Raw genomic sequence first — 18,248 nt, 5'->3', positions numbered from 1 at the left:
GGTGCTATTGAGCAGTTCTTGTGTGCAACAAGCAGGTAGTGTGACATGTAAAAGAAGAGGGGTGGCATGGGGGGACTTGGGCGGGGCAGCTGTCTGTGGTGGGATGCATGGCTTTGGACTTTTACTTTTGTTAACTCATGGAACGATGCTTACAGTAAAACTTGGGTTTCTCTGCAGTGCATAAACAATGTTTAGTAAAATCGGGACAGATGGTGTTTTTCTGAAATGCTCTCTGAAATGTTTGGAGAGGGTCTCCTCTCTCCTGAGAAGTCTTAGGGCATCATGGGAGTTCAGGAGCTGACGTGTGTGAAGGAACCCTGGGAATCTCTGTAGGGAGCTGCCAGTTGGGCTTCATGCGTCCTTCATTGTAACTCCTGGGAGGGCAGAGCTGCTTTGCTTGATGGAGTTTCTTCATTGTCTGTGTTGGTTTTGACAGGATGTTGTCAGTGTGTGTGAAAGGCCTGCGTTGCCCTAGAGTCAGCTCCTGCTTTGTTTGGTTCTCCTTTCTCAGCCTGCCATCAGAATAGGCTCTGCTGTGTCTTCTGCAGGTCATGTACAATAAAACATATTATCCCGGGCGTTGGTTTCCAGGTTTACGGAGAAGGAGGGACTGAATTCTTGAAAGATCTTGAAAGAACAGGCACCCACTGTTCTCAATTTGAAACAAAACAAAACAAAACAAAACAAAACAAAACCCAAACACAAACTAGAGTAAAGCAAACAGTTGAAAGTGATACAGGCTCAAAGAAAAGCTATCAGAACGAATTGAGACATCAGCACGAACACAAACACTTAAACATGTGTGTGTGTGTGTGTGTGTGTGTGTGTGTAAATAAAAAAAAAAAAAAAGGTATGGAAGCATGGTAAGCCTTCTACCAGTGAAGCAGATGGCTGAGGAATTTAATTTATACTGTATTAGTTATACAAAAGGGACACTGCTGATTTTGTTTCAGTGAAGCTTTTATTCAATTAGACTGCCTTCTCCCTAGTTAAATCAGTGTAACCTATAAAAGATAGAATTTCAGATCTTTAATTGATGATTTTGTTTGATTCAGATGTGGAAGCAGTGGCCTAATAGTTAATGATTCTAGACCCTTCCTTCCTCCCTCCTACCCTCCCTGCCTGCCACCCCTCCTGCCTGCCTTCTTTCTTCTCCTGCCTATTTATTTATTTATTTATTTATTGATTGATTGATTGATTGATACGGAGTCTTTCTATGTAGCCCAGGCTGACCTTTAACCTACTATACCTGCCTCTATATATATATATATATATATATACACATATATCTATATGTATGTATGTATGTATGTATGTATGTATGTATGTATGTATGTATCTATCTATCTATCTATCTATCTATCTATCTATCTATCTATCTCACCACATTTGGCCTACACATTTGATTATCATAGAACACTTCTTTTTTACTGTGTAGAATTATGGCATAAATCTCTGGCAGATTAATTAGCCTTGATTTAACTTGGTTCTGAACCTTAAAGGGATTATGAATGCTTTGTCCTCCATGGACATAATAAGTAGGTAGATTGGCCATGACAATGAAAGCCTGCTATTGCTATTTTGTCTTTAATTTGTAGGAACTAAATGATGGGTCATCTATTGGCTATTTAATTTATTCCAGACAGAAGTCCTGGAGGGATTGTTTAAGGGTGAACATATGCTTGTTCGGATGGCTGAGAGTAACATACACCTGCCTGCCTTTAAGGGCTGTAAAGCTTGGAGTTTGCCTCCTGAGTTAAAGATGATTTACAGTTTAGGGGTTTTTCCCCATGCAGTATACCTTTCGGACTTGGGGATATTCTCTAGGAGGCATTTATTTAGGAAGTTTCTGACTTAAACCCATCAGCTTTATAGCCTTACCCTCATGGCACCTCTGGCCTGCGACTGTGCTTGCTGCTTCTCTCCTGTTTAATTAAGCAGTAAATCTTTCCTGGGCAGCTGCTGTATCTCAGAAGGGAGGTGGGATGGGGAGCAAGGGCGTGGTCCCTGGTTCCAAGGAGTTTATTTCCAGGACAGAGACAGGTAGCAGGTGGTGAGTGCTCCGACATTGACATTCCACAGTGCCTGGGGGGTCTGCTGGGCACTCAGCTGTCATCTTGGAGATCAAACTGACAATTGAATGATAAGAATTGGAGGATTCATTGGGTAGCGATGGTACATGCCTTTAATCCCAGCACAGTGAGACAGGGGCAGTGGATCTCTGTGAGTTTGAGGCCATCCTGGTCTATAGAGTGAGTTCCAGAACAGCCAAAGCTACATAGAGAAATCTTCTCTCAAAAAACCATTAAAAAAAAGACTAGAAGGGCTGTGGTAGGCAGAAAACAGCTGCATCTTGGTCCTAGGAAGGGACAAATAGGTATCCCAGACCTAATAGGCCACTGAAGATATATCATGGTAAGCAAGGAGGGTATGAGTATCACATGTGTGTGTATGTCTCACAGCCTCTGTAGGCTGTGTATTGGGCAGGCGTTAGGAGTGGCTAGCTGAGGAGAAATGTGGTCACCTGACAGGGAAGTTGTTTTTTGGGTGGAGGGAGTCAGTTTTGTTTTGGATATGCTAAATCTGAAATGTCCCTGTGCTTTAGACATCCAGGTCTAGTCCCCTAACATTGAGGCTGGAGTTACAGAGAGAGTCTAGATGCAAGTGAGCAGCAGTGAGGTCGTCGTGTGCTCCTGGTCTAACCATGTAGTCTGACCCAGGACTCTCCTTTAACACAACTAGATGGTGTAATGCGAAGCAGGGGCCAAGAGGCCAGGCTTACTTCACAGTCCACCCCAGGCTTGATCTGGCCCCTTTGGTCAGTACCTTGGTTATCTGCAGCCACACCAACTTTCTTATGCTAGGACAGCGTTGAGACAAACCCCATCTTAACCTCCTATGCTTGGTAAGTTGGGTTCAAAGAGTGTTCATTCAAAGAAAGTCACCCTGACCCACCCTGACCATTGCTGGAACCTGCAATGCAAATGTGCTATCTTTAGGGGCTCTTAGATTGTTAGGGGCTCTTAGAAACTGTCTTGAGAGATAACCTGACACTTGTGACTTTGCACTTCCTTGTGACTCTTAACTGGTATTTTTTTGGTATTTTCCAACAATGCCCTCCCCACCTCCTTGAGTTGTGGTTTCTTCCTTTAAATACCCCCTTACTCAGCTACTCGGAGCGCCACGGTCCTCTACCCCTGCGTGATGTATGACCGTGGGCCCGAGAGCGCTCTTGAATAAAAATCCTCTTGCAAGTTGCAGCAAGACCGTTTCTTGTGGGTGATTTTGGGGTGTTGCCTCTCCTAAGTCAGAACGTGGGGGAGTCCTCACGTTGTGGGTCTTTCACTTTTAGTGCAACACCTGGGTTTCAGGGCCCAGCCTCCGGGAGAGCAGAGAGAAGGAGGGACGGAGGGAGGGACAGCGACAACATGACTTTTATGACTTCTGCCATATTCCATTTATTTGAAGAGAAGGCCAAGCCATGTTTTAAAAATGAGAGGAAACCATACAGCCCTTGATGATAGTGTTGAGTAATTTAAAGGCATGTTTTTAAAAAAGACTTACTTTAATTTTATGTGTGTGAATGTTTTGCCTGCATGTATGTATTTGCATCATGTGCCTGGTGCTCTTGGAGACCAGATAAGGGCATTGGATGCCCTGAAGTAGGAGATACAGGTAGTTGTGGGTGCCAGGAACTGATCCCAGTCCTCTTCAAAACCAGGAAGTGTTCTTAACCCTGGGCCATCTCTCTAGCTCTTAAAGACATGTTTTTAAACATTAGATTCAATTCTCTGGTCAAAAATTGTATTTTTCTTAAATGTTAATATTTTAAACATTTCTAAACATAAATATTGTTCCCGTGGCTTCTCCAGGTCCTTGTTTACTATGATACAGGACTCAGGCTTGGAGTTCAGAGACTCATCAGATTTGAGTTTGGGCATTTTCCTTCAGACTTACCTCCTTGAGTAGGTAAGGAAATATGATAGCATTGAGTGACATGCCCTGCAGTGCCGGGCCTCCATCTGGATCTGTATTTAGATGACGAGAACGAGAAGTGACTCCTTGCCTTGTTCAGCAGTGTGATGCTGTGTGCTTTGTTACTGACACCATGTTAGTTACTCTTCTGTGGCTGTGAGAAAGCAACATGGCCGCTTACAGAGGGATGGGGTTATTCGACTTATGGTTCTAGAGAGATAAGGGAGCTGTCACAGCAGCAGGCAGCAGGCAATGGGCAGGACAGTGAGCAGTGGACAGGGCAGTGGGCAACGGGCAGTGGGCAGTGGGCAGCAGGCAGTTGGCAGTGGCAGGGCAGCGGACAGCAGGCAGTGGGCAGTGGGCAGCAGGCAATGGGTAGGGCGGTGAGCAGTGGGCAGGGCAGTGGGCAGCAGGCAGCGGGCAGTGGGCAGTGGGCAGTGGCAGGGCAGCGGACAGCAGGCAATGGGCAGCGGGCAGTGGGTAGTGGGTAGGGTAGTGGGCAACAGATATGGCAGCTGGAGCAGCGGATTGAGAGGTCACATCTTTGAACCATAAGCATGAAGCAGAGAATGAACTAGAAATGGCTTTAAACTCCCAAAGCCCGCCCCTAGCAACTCCCAAGTCCGTAGCGACACTTCGTCGTCTAGGCCATACTTCCCAAGTTACTCAAATAGCGCCACCGCTGGGGACCAAGTATTCCTATGTCCAAGATTAACAAGGGACATTTGCCATTCAAACCCTACAGTTTCCACTTGTTTATTTTATTTTATTAAGTAGTAACAATAATTATTATTAGAGACAAAGTCTTACTTTGTAGCCCGGACTTGCTTCAAACTTGTGTTGATCCTATCTGAGACTCTCAAGTCCTGGGATCACAGGTGTAAGCCACCAAGTATGACATGGACATTTCCATTTAGAAAGGGGGAGGGGACAGAGAAGGAGGAGGAGGAAGGAGGAAGAGGAGAAAAAAGAACCCCCCCCAAACCCAGAAAAGAGATAAACAGGAGACAGTTATTAACCCAACAGTTTTTAGTTTCTAATCTTGTTTACATTTTATTTTTAAAATCCAGAGACAGTATTTGTACATACTTACAGGGTTCAGGACAACATTTTGGATTTTGAGGTCAAGCCAGGCACATGTAGCTCTTTCTTGGTCTTACTGCCCTGGGAGTGGTTCCTTGTGGTAGCTGGCTCTGCTGTCTTTTCCGTCAGGACTGTTCTCTGGATTTTCCTTCTATTCCATAAACCATTAGTACACCTTTGCAGTCGAGTAGCGCTCCAGTCTGCCTTGTGCCTGATGAAGATAGCGACTGCAGTCCCTCTTCCAGGCCCAGAGCCTTGGCTTCTCTGCCAGTGCTGGGGTTTAATGTAGATGGTGTCCTTGTGACGTCTAGGCTGGCCATGAACCTGTTTCCTTCGTCCTCTGTCTCCCCAGGAGCTGGCTGGGATTTCAGGTTTATGCTACCATGCTCAGGTTGTGTAATTATAAAACAAGAGGAGCTCATCTTTGCAGATTTCCTACAAACTGATGTTTAATCCCCTTTTCCAGACACAGGCAGCACTAGCAGATTGCTTTGATAGCAGCATGTGCGTTCTGTTCTTCTGTTCCCTGGAAGGCTGCTGAGGAACAGCGCCCTCAGGATTCTTCAAGGAAACTTTTATCATTTTGAGTGGGTCTAGGAAGCCTCGTATGAAATCCTTTTGAGGACTTATTATAAAGGACTTTACAATTACATCTTGTTTTCCTGACAGCTTCTGGATCCAGTCTTTGCCTGGAAGCCATTTCTTAATTGTAGCACGGGCTGCCTTCTGATAAGACAGGGAATGAGAAAGTTTATTTCTGAACTAACTCTTCGTCCTGCCTCTCCTTTATCCCTGAGCTGACTAGTTCTTCGTCTTCATCGTCTTCGTTGTTTCCTCCTCCTCCTCCTCTTCCTCCTCCTCCTCCTCCTCCTCCTCCTCCTTCTTCTTCTCTCTCTCTCTCTCTCTCTCTCTCTCTCTCTCTCTCTCTCTCTCTCTCTCCTTGCATTTTATTGTAGACAGCCACTGGCACTTTCTCCGGTCTGCTTGGAGATTTCCCTATCTGGATCAGACAGTTCATTAGGTCCTGGTCTTTTTTTTGGGGGGGGGGTTACCACAGGCAACAGCATTGCTAAGCTCTGACTCTGTATAATTAGGCTCCTTTCTTCCTACTTCTCCTGGTGACAGCCTCCAAGACCTCAGGCTTCCGCTGATGCTCTTGTGTAAGGTGTTTCCTGCTGCTCCTCCTTCTAACCTCAGAGAGGAGGGACTGGAGTAGGGCCTGCTCTGGAAGGGCACGGCCGATTACCACAGACTGTTGGCTTGATGTCTGTCAGAAGGGAAACTGCTGCAGGCTGCCTCCCTGAAGAGGGAACTGATCTGACTCATGGCTTTGAATGGTTTCTCTAGACGAACTACAGAGGCAGGGCTGGATGGGGTGGCAGGGCAGCAAAGAAGGAGCCGTTTAAGGAATCCAGGAGAGGATGGCACTGCTTACCCGAGAGTGTGGAGAAATGCTTAGATTTGATTTCTCTTTGGAACACAGAAACCAACAGGTTTTACAGGTGAGTAGAAGAGGTTTCTGATGTTTAAGGCCTGAGACTCCGAGGAGTGACTGAATGGAGCTGTAATATTGGCAGTTCTTGGCGAGGAATTCTGGTCAGGAGGCATGAGCCTCAGGAATTTTGGCCTTCCCTGGTTGGTAAGCTAAGAACCAGACAGCAAAAGGATTGTGTGGCCAGAGGGGAAGGAGAAGGAAGCTAGAGGACTAGCCAGAAAGTGAACGTTTCGAGTAGATGGGGAAAGAATCTGCGTCAGCAGGTTCTGGGGATGCTGTGCCGCCCGCTTAAGGTAAACACGGGGAACACATTACTTTCTAGTCTCCTGCTGCTTTTACTATCAGGGACTTAACACGGATTAAGTCTGTGAAAATGGTTGCTCATTGGTAGCATACAAAGTCAGAGTGAGGGATACTGTGATACCTGACAATCATACCGCCCCCACGAGTGGCTGATGCTTCCCGGTAAACAGTGTCCTTTATGGTGTTATTTAAAATATGAACAGTTACCTTTAGGCTATATGTCTAAACACATAAAAGGATTTTATGTTTAGACCCAGGCTTCATCCCATAAATCTCTCCATGTTCCCCCGTCCTGCTCCTAGTCTGAGATGTGAATTTCTTTTGGTCTGAACTATTTTGGTCAGGAAATAAGTGTTCAACCTATGCTAACGTGGATTCAAGAGAGGTGAGAGAGGAAGAGTATAGAGCCAGTGTTGTTCTCCCCACCTGGTTATTTAAGGCATAGAAATGACATGGGCAGATACAAGAGACCAGAGCCTTTGCCGGGGAGGGGGGCACTTCTGAGGCTCTACTCAGGGAAGGGGCTATTGGCAGTTGATCTCTGCTGAGGGAGGCTGAGTCACTTGTGTGTGTGTGGCCACTGGTGGATTGCACGTGCCCTAGTGGATCCCCCCATAACCATCTATATGTGGACAGCACTACCTGGACTAGGCTATTGATGATGGTGATGGTGATGATGGTGATGGTGATGATGAGGAGGGATAGAAGGAGGAAGAAGAGGAATTGGAGATATATGAAGTTGGGAGTGGGAAAGAGAGGCGGGTTGGGGATTTGGCAGGCATTGGAGGGAAGTAGTGAGGGTATATAGGATTAAAATATGTTGTAAATATTCAGAGATTTTTTTTAAAGCAACCTTTTATTTTGGCTAGGCATAGAGGTCACACCTGTAATCTTAACACAAATGGGTTTTGGCAAGCAAAATCAGGTCAGTGCTAACCTGAGCTACACAGTAATTCTCAGGTCCCAAAACAAAGGAGTGGGTATGCAGTTCAGTGGTAGAATGCTTGTCTAGCATCCACAAGGCCCCGGGTTTAGTCCTCAAAACATAAAACAAAACTCAAAAAGCAAACAACAGCCACAACAACCACAACAGCCACAACCACCACCACCACCACCACCACAACAGCACATCAGTATGTTGAGGGATGGCCTGGAGTGATTTTTGCAGAAAGGGAATCATTGATGTTGTGGACAGAAATTCACCCCCCTGTGTCTAGAGTAGCTCAGACTGGCTGGGGTGAGATGCATCACGTGTATGTCTGTAAGATAACATGAATGCACGGTGCAGGGCTGGAGAGATGGCTCAGCGGTTAAGAGCACTGACTGCTCTTCCGAAGGTCCTGAGTTCAAATCCCAGCAACCACATAGTGGCTCACAACCGTAATGAGATCTGAGTCCCTCTTCTGGTGTGTCTGAAGACAGCTACGGTGTACTTAACAATAAATAAATCTTTAAAAAAAAAGAAAGAAAGCACGGTACAGATGCAGGCAGGTGGGAAGGTGGAGAAAGACTGTGTTTGATCTCTTCTGATTGCACTAGGATGGCAGAGAGAATGCCAAGAGATTGTCTAGGTAGAGAATGTGACATAGTGGGATTCTGTTGGGCACTGTGGGCTATAATGAATTGAAAGTGATACCCCTGACTGGTTCAGGCGTGAACTATTTCCCCATAGGCCCACGTGTTACAGGCTTAGTCTCCATCTGATGACGTTACTAAGAGGTTAGTAGATCATAAAGCCATTAACTTCAGTGATGGTGTCATCGCCTGATAAGTTCATATTGAGTGGACTTTGGTGGGTTGCTGGAGGTTGGGCCTTTTGAGTTACAGCTCATAGTTATCAGACATGGGTTCTCTTTGCCTCCTGTTTACCTGAGATGAAACTAGCCATCCTTTCATGTCTCCGGCACTGCAGAGTGATATGCCACCATGTGTACCTTAAACCACATGTCTCTTAAACCTTTCCTTGATTGATTCTGTTAGGTGTTTGGCCATGGTGACAAGGTAAGTCCTTAATATAGAAAATGACCTAATATCCTGATGTTGTGCAGTCTGAGCCTTCATTGGGTGCCTGCATAAGGAAGTCTTGGTCACAGTTAGCTCTGTCTCACTCAGTGGGCATTACAGAGGGGAGGATGTGTAAGGGACTTGGAGATGATTCCAAGTGCCTGACTGTGAAGGCTAATAAAGGAAGCAACGACAGAGTGAGGGGCTGAGGAAGGGACACTGGAAAGCTGCTGGAACCACTAAGGCTGATGTCTAATGTGGTCAGAGCATTAGAAGAGTGAGTCAGGGAAACAGGAGTTGGTAGCTGAGAGTAGGAGCCCTGGAAATTCAAGTTTCTAATCAGACACTTCCAGAGAGTAGAATATCAGTTCTTAGAACCTACGTCTATGCTGTAGGACAGGTTAGCTGCACAGTGTTTCCATCTTCATCTCAAAGGGTAACTGTGGTAGTTTAGATAGCATAGAGATATTAAGAGAGAAAAATGAGTAGATCCCTGTAAAGCCTTCAGATGACAATGACGGAAGAGATGTCATTAAATTCAGCGAGTCACTTTCTGTTGTTACTTCTTAATCCTCAGAATGGAGCCAGGGTCTGTGAGTGACCGTGATGGGGGCTGGCGGTACTTTATGAAGAGGAGCCAAAAGTGATTTGTTGAAATCCACTTCTGCTGAAAAATGGGGCTCCCACCCTCTGTGCGGATGGCACCAATGACAGACTGTTGGTTTTGTCCATGCTGAGAGGTTGCTCTAGTATGGAACTCAGGCTTTAGTCGTTCATACCAAGGAGCAAATTAAAGCCATAACCTGCCAGTGTTGCTTAGAGTCCTTTAGATCTGTACCCATCATCAACAAGGCAAGCACAGATAGATGTTGACTGAGCCCTGGACTTCTTGGAGTGCAAGCGTGAGCAAGTGTGAGTTATGTTGAGTCCTTAACTCCCCAGAATGACCCCTTCCCTTCCCTCCCCTCCCCTCCCCTCCCCTCCCCTCCCCTCCCCTCCCCTCCCCTCCCCTCCCCTCCCCTCCCCTCCCCTCCCCTCCCCTCCCCTCCCCTCCCCTCCCCTCCCCTCCCCTCCCCTCCCCTCCCCTCCCCTCCCCTCCCCTCCCCTCCCCTCCCCTCCCCTCCCTCCCTCCCCTCCCCTCCCCTCCCCTCCCCTCCCCTCCCCTCCCCTCCCCTCCCCTCCCCTCCCCTCCCCTCCCCTCCCCTCCCCTCCCTCCCTCCCCTCCCCTCCCCTCCCCTCCCCTCCCCTCCCCTCCCCTCCCCTCCCCTCCCTCCCCTTTGATCTTTGTGACTCTTGTGATTCAGACTCCTTTGACTTCTTAAATCAAGACATTGTTTCATTATTTTAACATTCATATGGCAATTCTTTGGCTTGCAGAAAGCAAGGTTAAACAACCTCCCTTCTCTGTGTCATAGGCCACTTGGAAGGCTAAGGCAGAAGAACCCTAAACTCAAGACCAGCCTAGATTATATCCAGAGTAAGTTCAAGGCTAGGCCAGGTAACTTTGTGATATGTTTTTTTCAAAATAAGAACAAAGGGCTGGGATGTAGCTCAGGGGTGAAGAGCTTATGAAGCACACTGGAGACCCTAAATTTCATCCTCAGAACTAAGGGGAAGGAGAAAGAAACATTAGCAAGTAGAAATGTAGAATTCTTTTTTTGTTGTTGTTGTTTTTGTTTTTTCGAGGCAGGGTTTCTCTGTGTAGCCCTGGCTGTCCTGGAACTCACTCTGTAGACCAGGATGGCCTCGAACTCAGAAATCCACCTGCCTCTGCCTCCCAAGTGCTAGGATTAAAGACATGCGCCACCACCGCCCGTTGAGAATGTAGAATTCTTAAGCTATATAGCATTCTTAAGTTCTTTTGTTGCTTGGTAGACAGCTCTCACTATGCTATCCTGGCTGACCTCTTCTTCGTGAGTGCCCGGATTAAAGGCATGCGCCACTGTGCCCAGCTGTTCCTAAATTCTTAAAGGAATCATCATTACACCCATTGTAAAATTGAGTAAAGCTTTTTTAATTCTTTGACAATCTCATATATGTATATAATAGCCATTTTTTTACCTCCATTACTCTCTCTCTCATCTCCTTCCCCCTGACCTTTGAGAATCTTCATCCTAACAGTCCCTTCTCCTACTGTGATATCTCTTGTGTGTCACCCACTCAGTTTAGTTGTGGTAGCAGAATGAGCACTGTTACAGAACATGGGCAACCTATCAATGTCTGCAGCACTGAAGAATTGATTGCTCCATCCCTAGGAGCCATTAGCTGCTCCTACTCCTTCCGTGAGGGGTGGGGCCTCATGAGTCTTCTCCCGCCCCATGCATGATGAGATGGTGAGCTGTGAGGATCACTACAGCTGCAGTGAGCCCATGCGTGCAGCAGCTGTGTCAGGCTCACTCACTGTTCACCCTTGGGCTCCTGCATTCCTTTCACCCCCTCTTTTGTGATGTTACGAGTCTGCATTCACCACTGTCCAAGATATGGCAAAGCCTTTTATTATTGCATGTTTTTTCTTTAAAGTGTGAAGGAATCGGTATACTATGAGAACTCTAAGGAGACTCCGAGTGAATGAACAGTTAGCAAGGGTTAGACCCCAAATTGAATATTTGGAATTGAAATTTTGGAGGTTGGTGTCTTAGGGTTTTATTGCTGCCCTGAAAACACCAGGTCAAAAAACAAATTGGGGAGGGAAGGGTTTTTTTTTTGGTTTATACTTCCAGATCACATCATCATTCCAGATCCATCATTGGAGGAAGTCAGGACAGGAACTCAAGCAGGGCTGGAACCTGGAGGCAGGAGCTGATGCAGAGGCCGTGGAGGGGTGCTGCTTACTAGCTTGCTCCTCATGGCTTGCTCAACCTGCTTTCTTATAGATTGCAGAGCCACCAGCCCAGGGACGGTCCCACCTTCAATGGGCTGTTCGACCCCCCTCCCTTGGATCCTATAGAGACATTTCCTCAACTGAGGCTCCTTTCTCTCTGATGACTCTAGCTTGTATCAAGTTGATGCACAAGGCAGCCAGTACAGTTGGGATATTGATTATTGAACAGTATGAAAAACTTTAAATTTTAATTTTGAGACTTTTGCCTAGAAAATTGATGAATTGTGATATTATCAGCCAAGGTGCATATAAGAAGCCCATGGTGTTTAGCCGAGACTGTCAGAGACAAGGAAGGCCCTGTCAATTTTCTCCTAGTTACACCGGTGCTGTTATTAAGATTGACAGGCTGAAGTGGAAGGATACCTTGCTGCTTGTCTTTCTATCCTGGAGAAAGAGAGTGGAGGACAGTGGTCATGCTTGCTGGGTAACTGGGTGTTTGGGGCTTATGCTAACAAGCAGGCTGCTTGAAACGGGGATGAAACAGAAAGGTGTGCGTTGATTTACTGCTGTCTTTGTATAGAATAGGATCTAGTCCAGTTTGTGAAAAAAAATCTGTACACACACACACACACACACACACACACCCTAAAGAGAGGGTTTAAAATAGTGGAGAACTAGGAGGGGAAAAGTGACACTGGACAGAGATGCTCTTTTTTTTTTTTTTTTTTTTTTTTTGGTTTTTCGAGACAGGGTTTCTCTGTGTAGCCCTGGCTGTCCTGGCACTCACTTTGTAGACCAGGCTGGCCTCGAACTCAGAAATCCGCCTGCCTCTGCCTCCCGAGTGCTGGGATTAAAGGCGTGCGCCACCACGCCCGGCTGACAGAGATGCTCTTATTGAATACAGGCTGTTTCTCCTTGGGACCATCTGGATAGGCAAGATGGCATCACACCCAGGTCCAGTCCAGAAACGCCACACCCTGGTGGTCAGCGTCACATAGTGTGACCCTGGAATCTCTGTGTATCTCTTTACTCTCACTCTGTGTGGGTGAAAGGACTAGAATCAGCCCCGTCTTTTTTCTTTATAAAAAGTATCTATCAGCCTGATTTTTGTTGCTGTAACAGAGTACTTGGGACTGGTACATTACCAGATAGACTTAGTTGGATATATGATTCTAGGGGCTGGATGTCCATGATGAGACAGGTGCACCAGGCAAGACCTTGTGCTGCATCATAATTGGGTAATCAGGGGAAAGAAGCCAAGCAGGAAGAGAAGCCATGCTTCAGACCAACCCCGCTCCCATAGGTAATCCATCCCCAGAAAGCAGCATTCGCTCATTCAGGAGGGTGGCAGCTCATGGACCAATCATCTCTTAAAGGTCACACTCTCGGTACTGTTACACTGAATACTGATGTCATAGCTATTGGGCAGCACCAAATGTAATACGATGCTCTCTGGCAAAGGAGTATATTGTCACCTAAAACCAGGTTCCCTTGCTCTAACAGTAGTCGGGGAGGGTTAGGGAGATAGTTCATTTGCTGATGTGCCTGTTGTGCAAACCTAAGGCCCTGAGTTGGGTTCCCCGGCACTCACGTAGGTGCTGGGCAGGGTGAGGCTTGCCCATAACCCCAGGGTGTGTGGTGGAGTTAAGGAGACCTGGAGTTCATTGGCCAACTAGCCTAGCCAAGTTAATGACCTGCAGGCTCAGTGAAAGACACTGTCAAAAAAAAAAAAAAAAAAAAAGGCAGAACAAAAAATTGTGAGGAGTTGGGAAGGAAGGTAAGCCAAATACATAGTGTGCATGTATTAAATTCCCAATTACTAAAAATATATAAAAATGAGGAGAAATAATTGAGGACATCTGATACGGACCTTTAGCCTCCACATGTGTCCACACAAACACACAGGTACACTCCATACACACAGACACATGGGCAGTTGAGGTGGCTGATATATATTTCATAACACACAGGCATTTGAGACAATTGATATGTATTTTATAACAATGACAACTACAACATATATACATACAGGGTGTTGGGGCTGATTGACATGTGTTTTATAACGAGAGAGAGAGAGAGAGAGAAGCAATCTCAACATAAAATACAACTGACACATATTTTATAGCAATGTAAGGTTCTTTTCCCTATACATAAATCTTGAGGATTTTTTAATAAAATCAGTGTTCAGTGTTTTTCTCTTAGTAAAGTCTTTTTGCATTTCTCTTGGAGTTTTCTTAGCATCTAATTTTAATATCACATATACATGAGTTTATGTACATTTTCTCACGCTCTAGATTGCACTCCTGTGTCTGTGTGTCACTAGTGAGGCTTTAAGTACCTTGCGGTTAGAGGCAGGCCCATCTTACTTCCCTGGACGGTGCCTGGTGTAATGTATAAAGGGTGCGAATAGAGAGTGTTCTGTGCATGTTATGTAGTGTAAAGCCTACCTCCAGACCCTTAAGATTGGTGTGGTGCCTCCAGTAGCAAGTTTCTGTATCCTTTTTCCTCTGGGGTATGAGCAGCAGCCTGGTATGTTCAGTGTGACCAGGCATGCACCGTGTTTGATTGCTTGTTGATAACTAGTGGTGACAAGTGCCGTCAGACTGTGTGGCTGCAGTTGTTCCAAGGTCATATCTTTCCCTCGGTTGAACATAAGTGGATTTTGCATCTGAGGATGCTGGCTTGTGAAGCCTGGTAGACTGTGTTTATTATTTACTTTCTTGAGCATTTATCATTGTCTGACCTCAGTCACCTCTGCCTCCCATTTGGATAAAATGAGATTTGTGCCTGGCAAGTTCTGGATGGATGCTTAGCATATCAGATGTGCAGGGAGTTGATTGAATGGCCTTTGATTGAGTCTTGCTTTGCTTTGCTTTGTGCAGAATTATAATTTCTATCTCATCTCAGGACTTCATTGTGCTTTTTTACATAAAAATTTAATCATTTTCATGGATAGAGGTTAAATTGTACAGATTATCATTAAAGTGCTTTGTTTGATACGCCAAGAGCTCCTTCCTATCCCGTTGAGATAAAAGCTTCCTTTCTGGGTTCTTTTCATGGCCTTTCCAGTGTTGAAAAACAGAAACAGTTTTTCTGTTTTTCTGGCATCAGAAAAAAAAAAAGAAAATAACACAGTATACACACACATCATGGTATACCATCAATATAGACCACTTTTATGTTCTTGCCTACCAGCCAAAAATGAACGTCAGAATGCAGTTTGTTACCCCAAATGCCTTGAGCTGAAGAGCCTATAAAATTTGATACTTTGTAATCATTTTAGAAGATAAAGTTTAGAAGTATTGCTCTCATTGGGTCCTTCCTGGTTTTAGTCTCTCTTCTCATCCCCCTTTTCCTCCTTTGGCATTCTCTGTGTCTGTGTGTCCATGAGCTCATGTGTGTGTGTGTCCGTGTGTGTGTGTCCGTGTCCCCGTGTGTGTGTGTGTGTGTGTGATGCAATGGCTAAAATTAAAATCCAGTATTTGGAGTGCTTTGACCTCTGGCAAAGATGAGGAGAACTTCTAAGAACCTGGACCTATCTGCCTCCAGTTCTTTCTCTTATGGGCTTTCATGGATGGGTGGGTCACCAGCTGTCAGTGACATCTTCAACCCAGCTTGGTGACACCTAGAAAGAAGAGAGCCACTGACCCTCAGAACTCTGAGATAATAAATGGATGCTGTTTTAGGTCTCACTTTTTTTTTTTGGTGACAATTTGTTATGTAGCAATAGAAGCCCAAGCAACTGTTGTGTTTCTTTAGTTTTCCTTTTGAAAAAAAAGGCATACTTACATTCTTAAAAATTATTTATTAACCCCCATGTGTGCACTTGCAAGCATGAGTGTGATATTGTGTGTGAGGACGGTCATGTTGCAATGTATCAAACTTAGCCTTGCCCAGCGACTGCTGTTCCCCTTTGAGCCACCTCCTCAGCCAAGGGAAAGAAATAGACGATCCACTGTACGTTTCCATCTCGTGGGAAGGATGCGCAGCTTTAGATACAGAGGAGAATGAGTCTGGTTTATGTCCCAGCACAGCAATAGTGGGCTCATTTTGCTATACACCATGAGCCAGAATTTCCCGGTGAACCAGTTTCAGCACCAAGACAGCCTCTTCCATCATTGTTGCCTCCCCAGAACATCCCCTAATTCAGAAACACCTCTTCTGCTTTAAAGGTGACTCTAGGCTTGGCTGCGCGTCTGCAAGGCCAGATAGGGAACACTGTTTTAAGTTGGTGCACTTGAGTCTATTGGTTACTTTGTAACATCTTTGTAATGTAACAGCTCACTGCCTAGAGAGACAATGGCAAATGGTGTAGATGCATTGAGTATGGTGTGGCAGTGATGTGATTAACTGGGGCACTTGGTATGAAAGCTTATCATATATAATGTGAAGTAGAAGGTCAGAGGATTGAATAACATATCAGAACCACTGTTTATAATAACGGTTCACCCAAGGCAAGGGGAGGAAACACTGGTAGGTTCTCTGAGAATTTTCTTATAGTGTGTGTGTGTGTGTGTGTGTGTGTGTGTGTGTGTTTGGTCCTCCATTTTGTCTAGGGTAACTGATAGAGAGGATTCACTTCTTTACCCCCCATGTGCCTTCCGTGGAACCTTTCTGCCTTTTGGGGGGCTTCTGTGGTTTCTCCTTTCTCCTCTTGCAGATGGAGAGCTGAGGCTTGCTTCTGTTGGAGATTTTTGTTTCACAGGAGAAAAGGAAAGACCTTCTGCAGAGCCAAGAATTCTTCTATTCTGGTCGCAATCCTATTCATTAAAGATTAATTTGAATTAATAAGCTAATACCTTAGATGGGCTAAAGCCAGTTCCCCAGAGTGAGCTGCGCATCTTAATAACAATCGTGTATTGCATAGCTGAGGGTTAGCCAGCAGCTGAAGACTTTATGTGAGTTACTCTGTTTACCCCCCCTCCCCCAGTAGGAATGCTGGGGGGATATTCAGAGCCTTTCAGTTCTTTGTCTCCTATTGCATGATAATGGCAGGAAGATCCAGGAAGAAACCCCTGGGATTCTGCTCCAGGGTTCAGGTCCTCAGCTGAGCTTGGATCCTAAATGACAATCTGAGTTAAATTGATTGCTTTCTTCCTAATACCTAGTAGCAACTGTTACAGGGCATGGAGCAGCTAATGAAGAGGTAGCCACTGCCTTCCAAGTGATACAGCTCATTCCTAAATGTCTGGCTGTTACCCACCTGACAGTGACTGCAGTGCAGCTAAGAAGCATTCCCTGGCCTGTCTCTCCAGGTCCCCCGCACCTCCCCCCCCCCCCCACGGCAGCAACTGCTTTCCTCTCTCTTTGACATTCTAGCCACAGAGCACTCCTTAGCGTGTTTGTGGCTATGACACAGTGCATGGTGAAGTGTTTATGTGCCAACAACTATTGAGAATACCATTTGAGTAATACTTGAGAAATGTTCTTGATGCAAAGGCTGGCGAAAAGCATCTAACCGTTACGATTTCCCTCTCTGTCTCGTAGTATTGGCTGGATCCCGCAAAAACTCTTGCAGAACACAAGGAGCTGGTCAACAGTAGGTATTTGATTTTAATTTTGCGAGTGGGTGGCGTGGGCATGGTGACATGTCTGTGATTAGTGCTGGTGAGGGGACAGCAGGGACCAGAGAGCAGCACTGGGCTGTGTGGTGTGAGGTTCTCTCCAGACTGGGGTGGGCTTAATTGAATCAGATACTCAGCCAGTCTCATTGCTGTAGAGAAGAAGTCCTCGAGATGCAACCTCTCTTGGTTTTTATCTGTGACTTTCTGTATGTTTGTCTTTAAAACCTGTCCTTTAAAAGGGAGAAAGGCAGAGAGGAAAGCGTTTGTTCCTGGGTTGTGGAGTGTTTACCTATAAAGTTTCTGTGACTTCCAGACAAATAGTTCCTTCTCAGGAGTTACCTTTTGGAATGATCAATACGAATTAATTGGGGAAGTTGTCGTAATTAAGTACATATTCTTTAATCTTAATACCCATACCCAAGGTTTTATTCATAAACACATGCACAAACTTAAGTATGCAAAAGAATAATCCTTTAACAAAAAATTTTTTTTTGTGGTAAAATTAGGGAAATTAACAATTTGAAACATTTCATGTGTAATTCACCAACATTACATAATTCACATTGTTGTAGCTGCTATCATCCCCATCATTTTCCTTATCCCAGACAGAACTCTATGGCTAACCAACCGTTGTGTTTACATTGTGACTGACTGCCAATCAGAACCTGGTGGGCCCCTCGGCCTTTGTGGCCTTTGTCTCCTTAGCCTGTGGGCCCTTTGTCTGTGGTGATGTCAGTCATGTGAACTTCCATGGATCCCAGCAAAGGAATGTGGCCACACCTCAGGAAGGAACTAAAAACCTGGAACTGCAGGACCCTCAGGAGCAAGAACAGATTCTCTGAACAGCAGCATCATTGTTACATTCCTGGCTATCTACCTCTCTGGTGGAAATCCACGATATTTACAAATTATAGCTCTGGCCCATTTGAAGCAATTATAAACCATAATTATCAGAAACTTAGAAAAATTTCAGGAGTAGTTATGTTAAAATAAATCTGTAGGT

The 18,248-nt window shown here is 45.4% G+C and overlaps 1 protein-coding gene across 6 annotated transcripts in view; it reads left to right on the top strand.

Annotated features, from left to right (window-relative positions):
• Positions 1 to 18,248, top strand: part of Epb41l4a (erythrocyte membrane protein band 4.1 like 4A) — a 216,376-nt gene that overhangs the window by 101,903 nt on the left and 96,225 nt on the right. For 5 of the 6 annotated variants that reach the window (XM_085833764.1, XM_021150638.3, XM_085833765.1 and 2 more), the window contains one exon: positions 17,169 to 17,220. In XM_085833764.1, coding sequence (XP_085689890.1) covers positions 17,169 to 17,220 — 52 coding nt within the window. Of the gene's footprint in view, positions 1 to 17,168; positions 17,225 to 18,248 lie in introns of all 6 variants that reach the window. The other variant, XM_085833766.1, reaches the window with a different exon arrangement.

This window comes from Mus caroli, unplaced genomic scaffold, assembly GCF_978045245.1.
Source record: "Mus caroli unplaced genomic scaffold, Mus_caroli_1 scaffold_19, whole genome shotgun sequence".
Taxonomy (NCBI): domain Eukaryota; kingdom Metazoa; phylum Chordata; class Mammalia; order Rodentia; family Muridae; genus Mus; species Mus caroli.
Note: the sequence above shows the minus strand (reverse complement) of the source record. Positions and strands in the feature narration are given on the sequence as shown.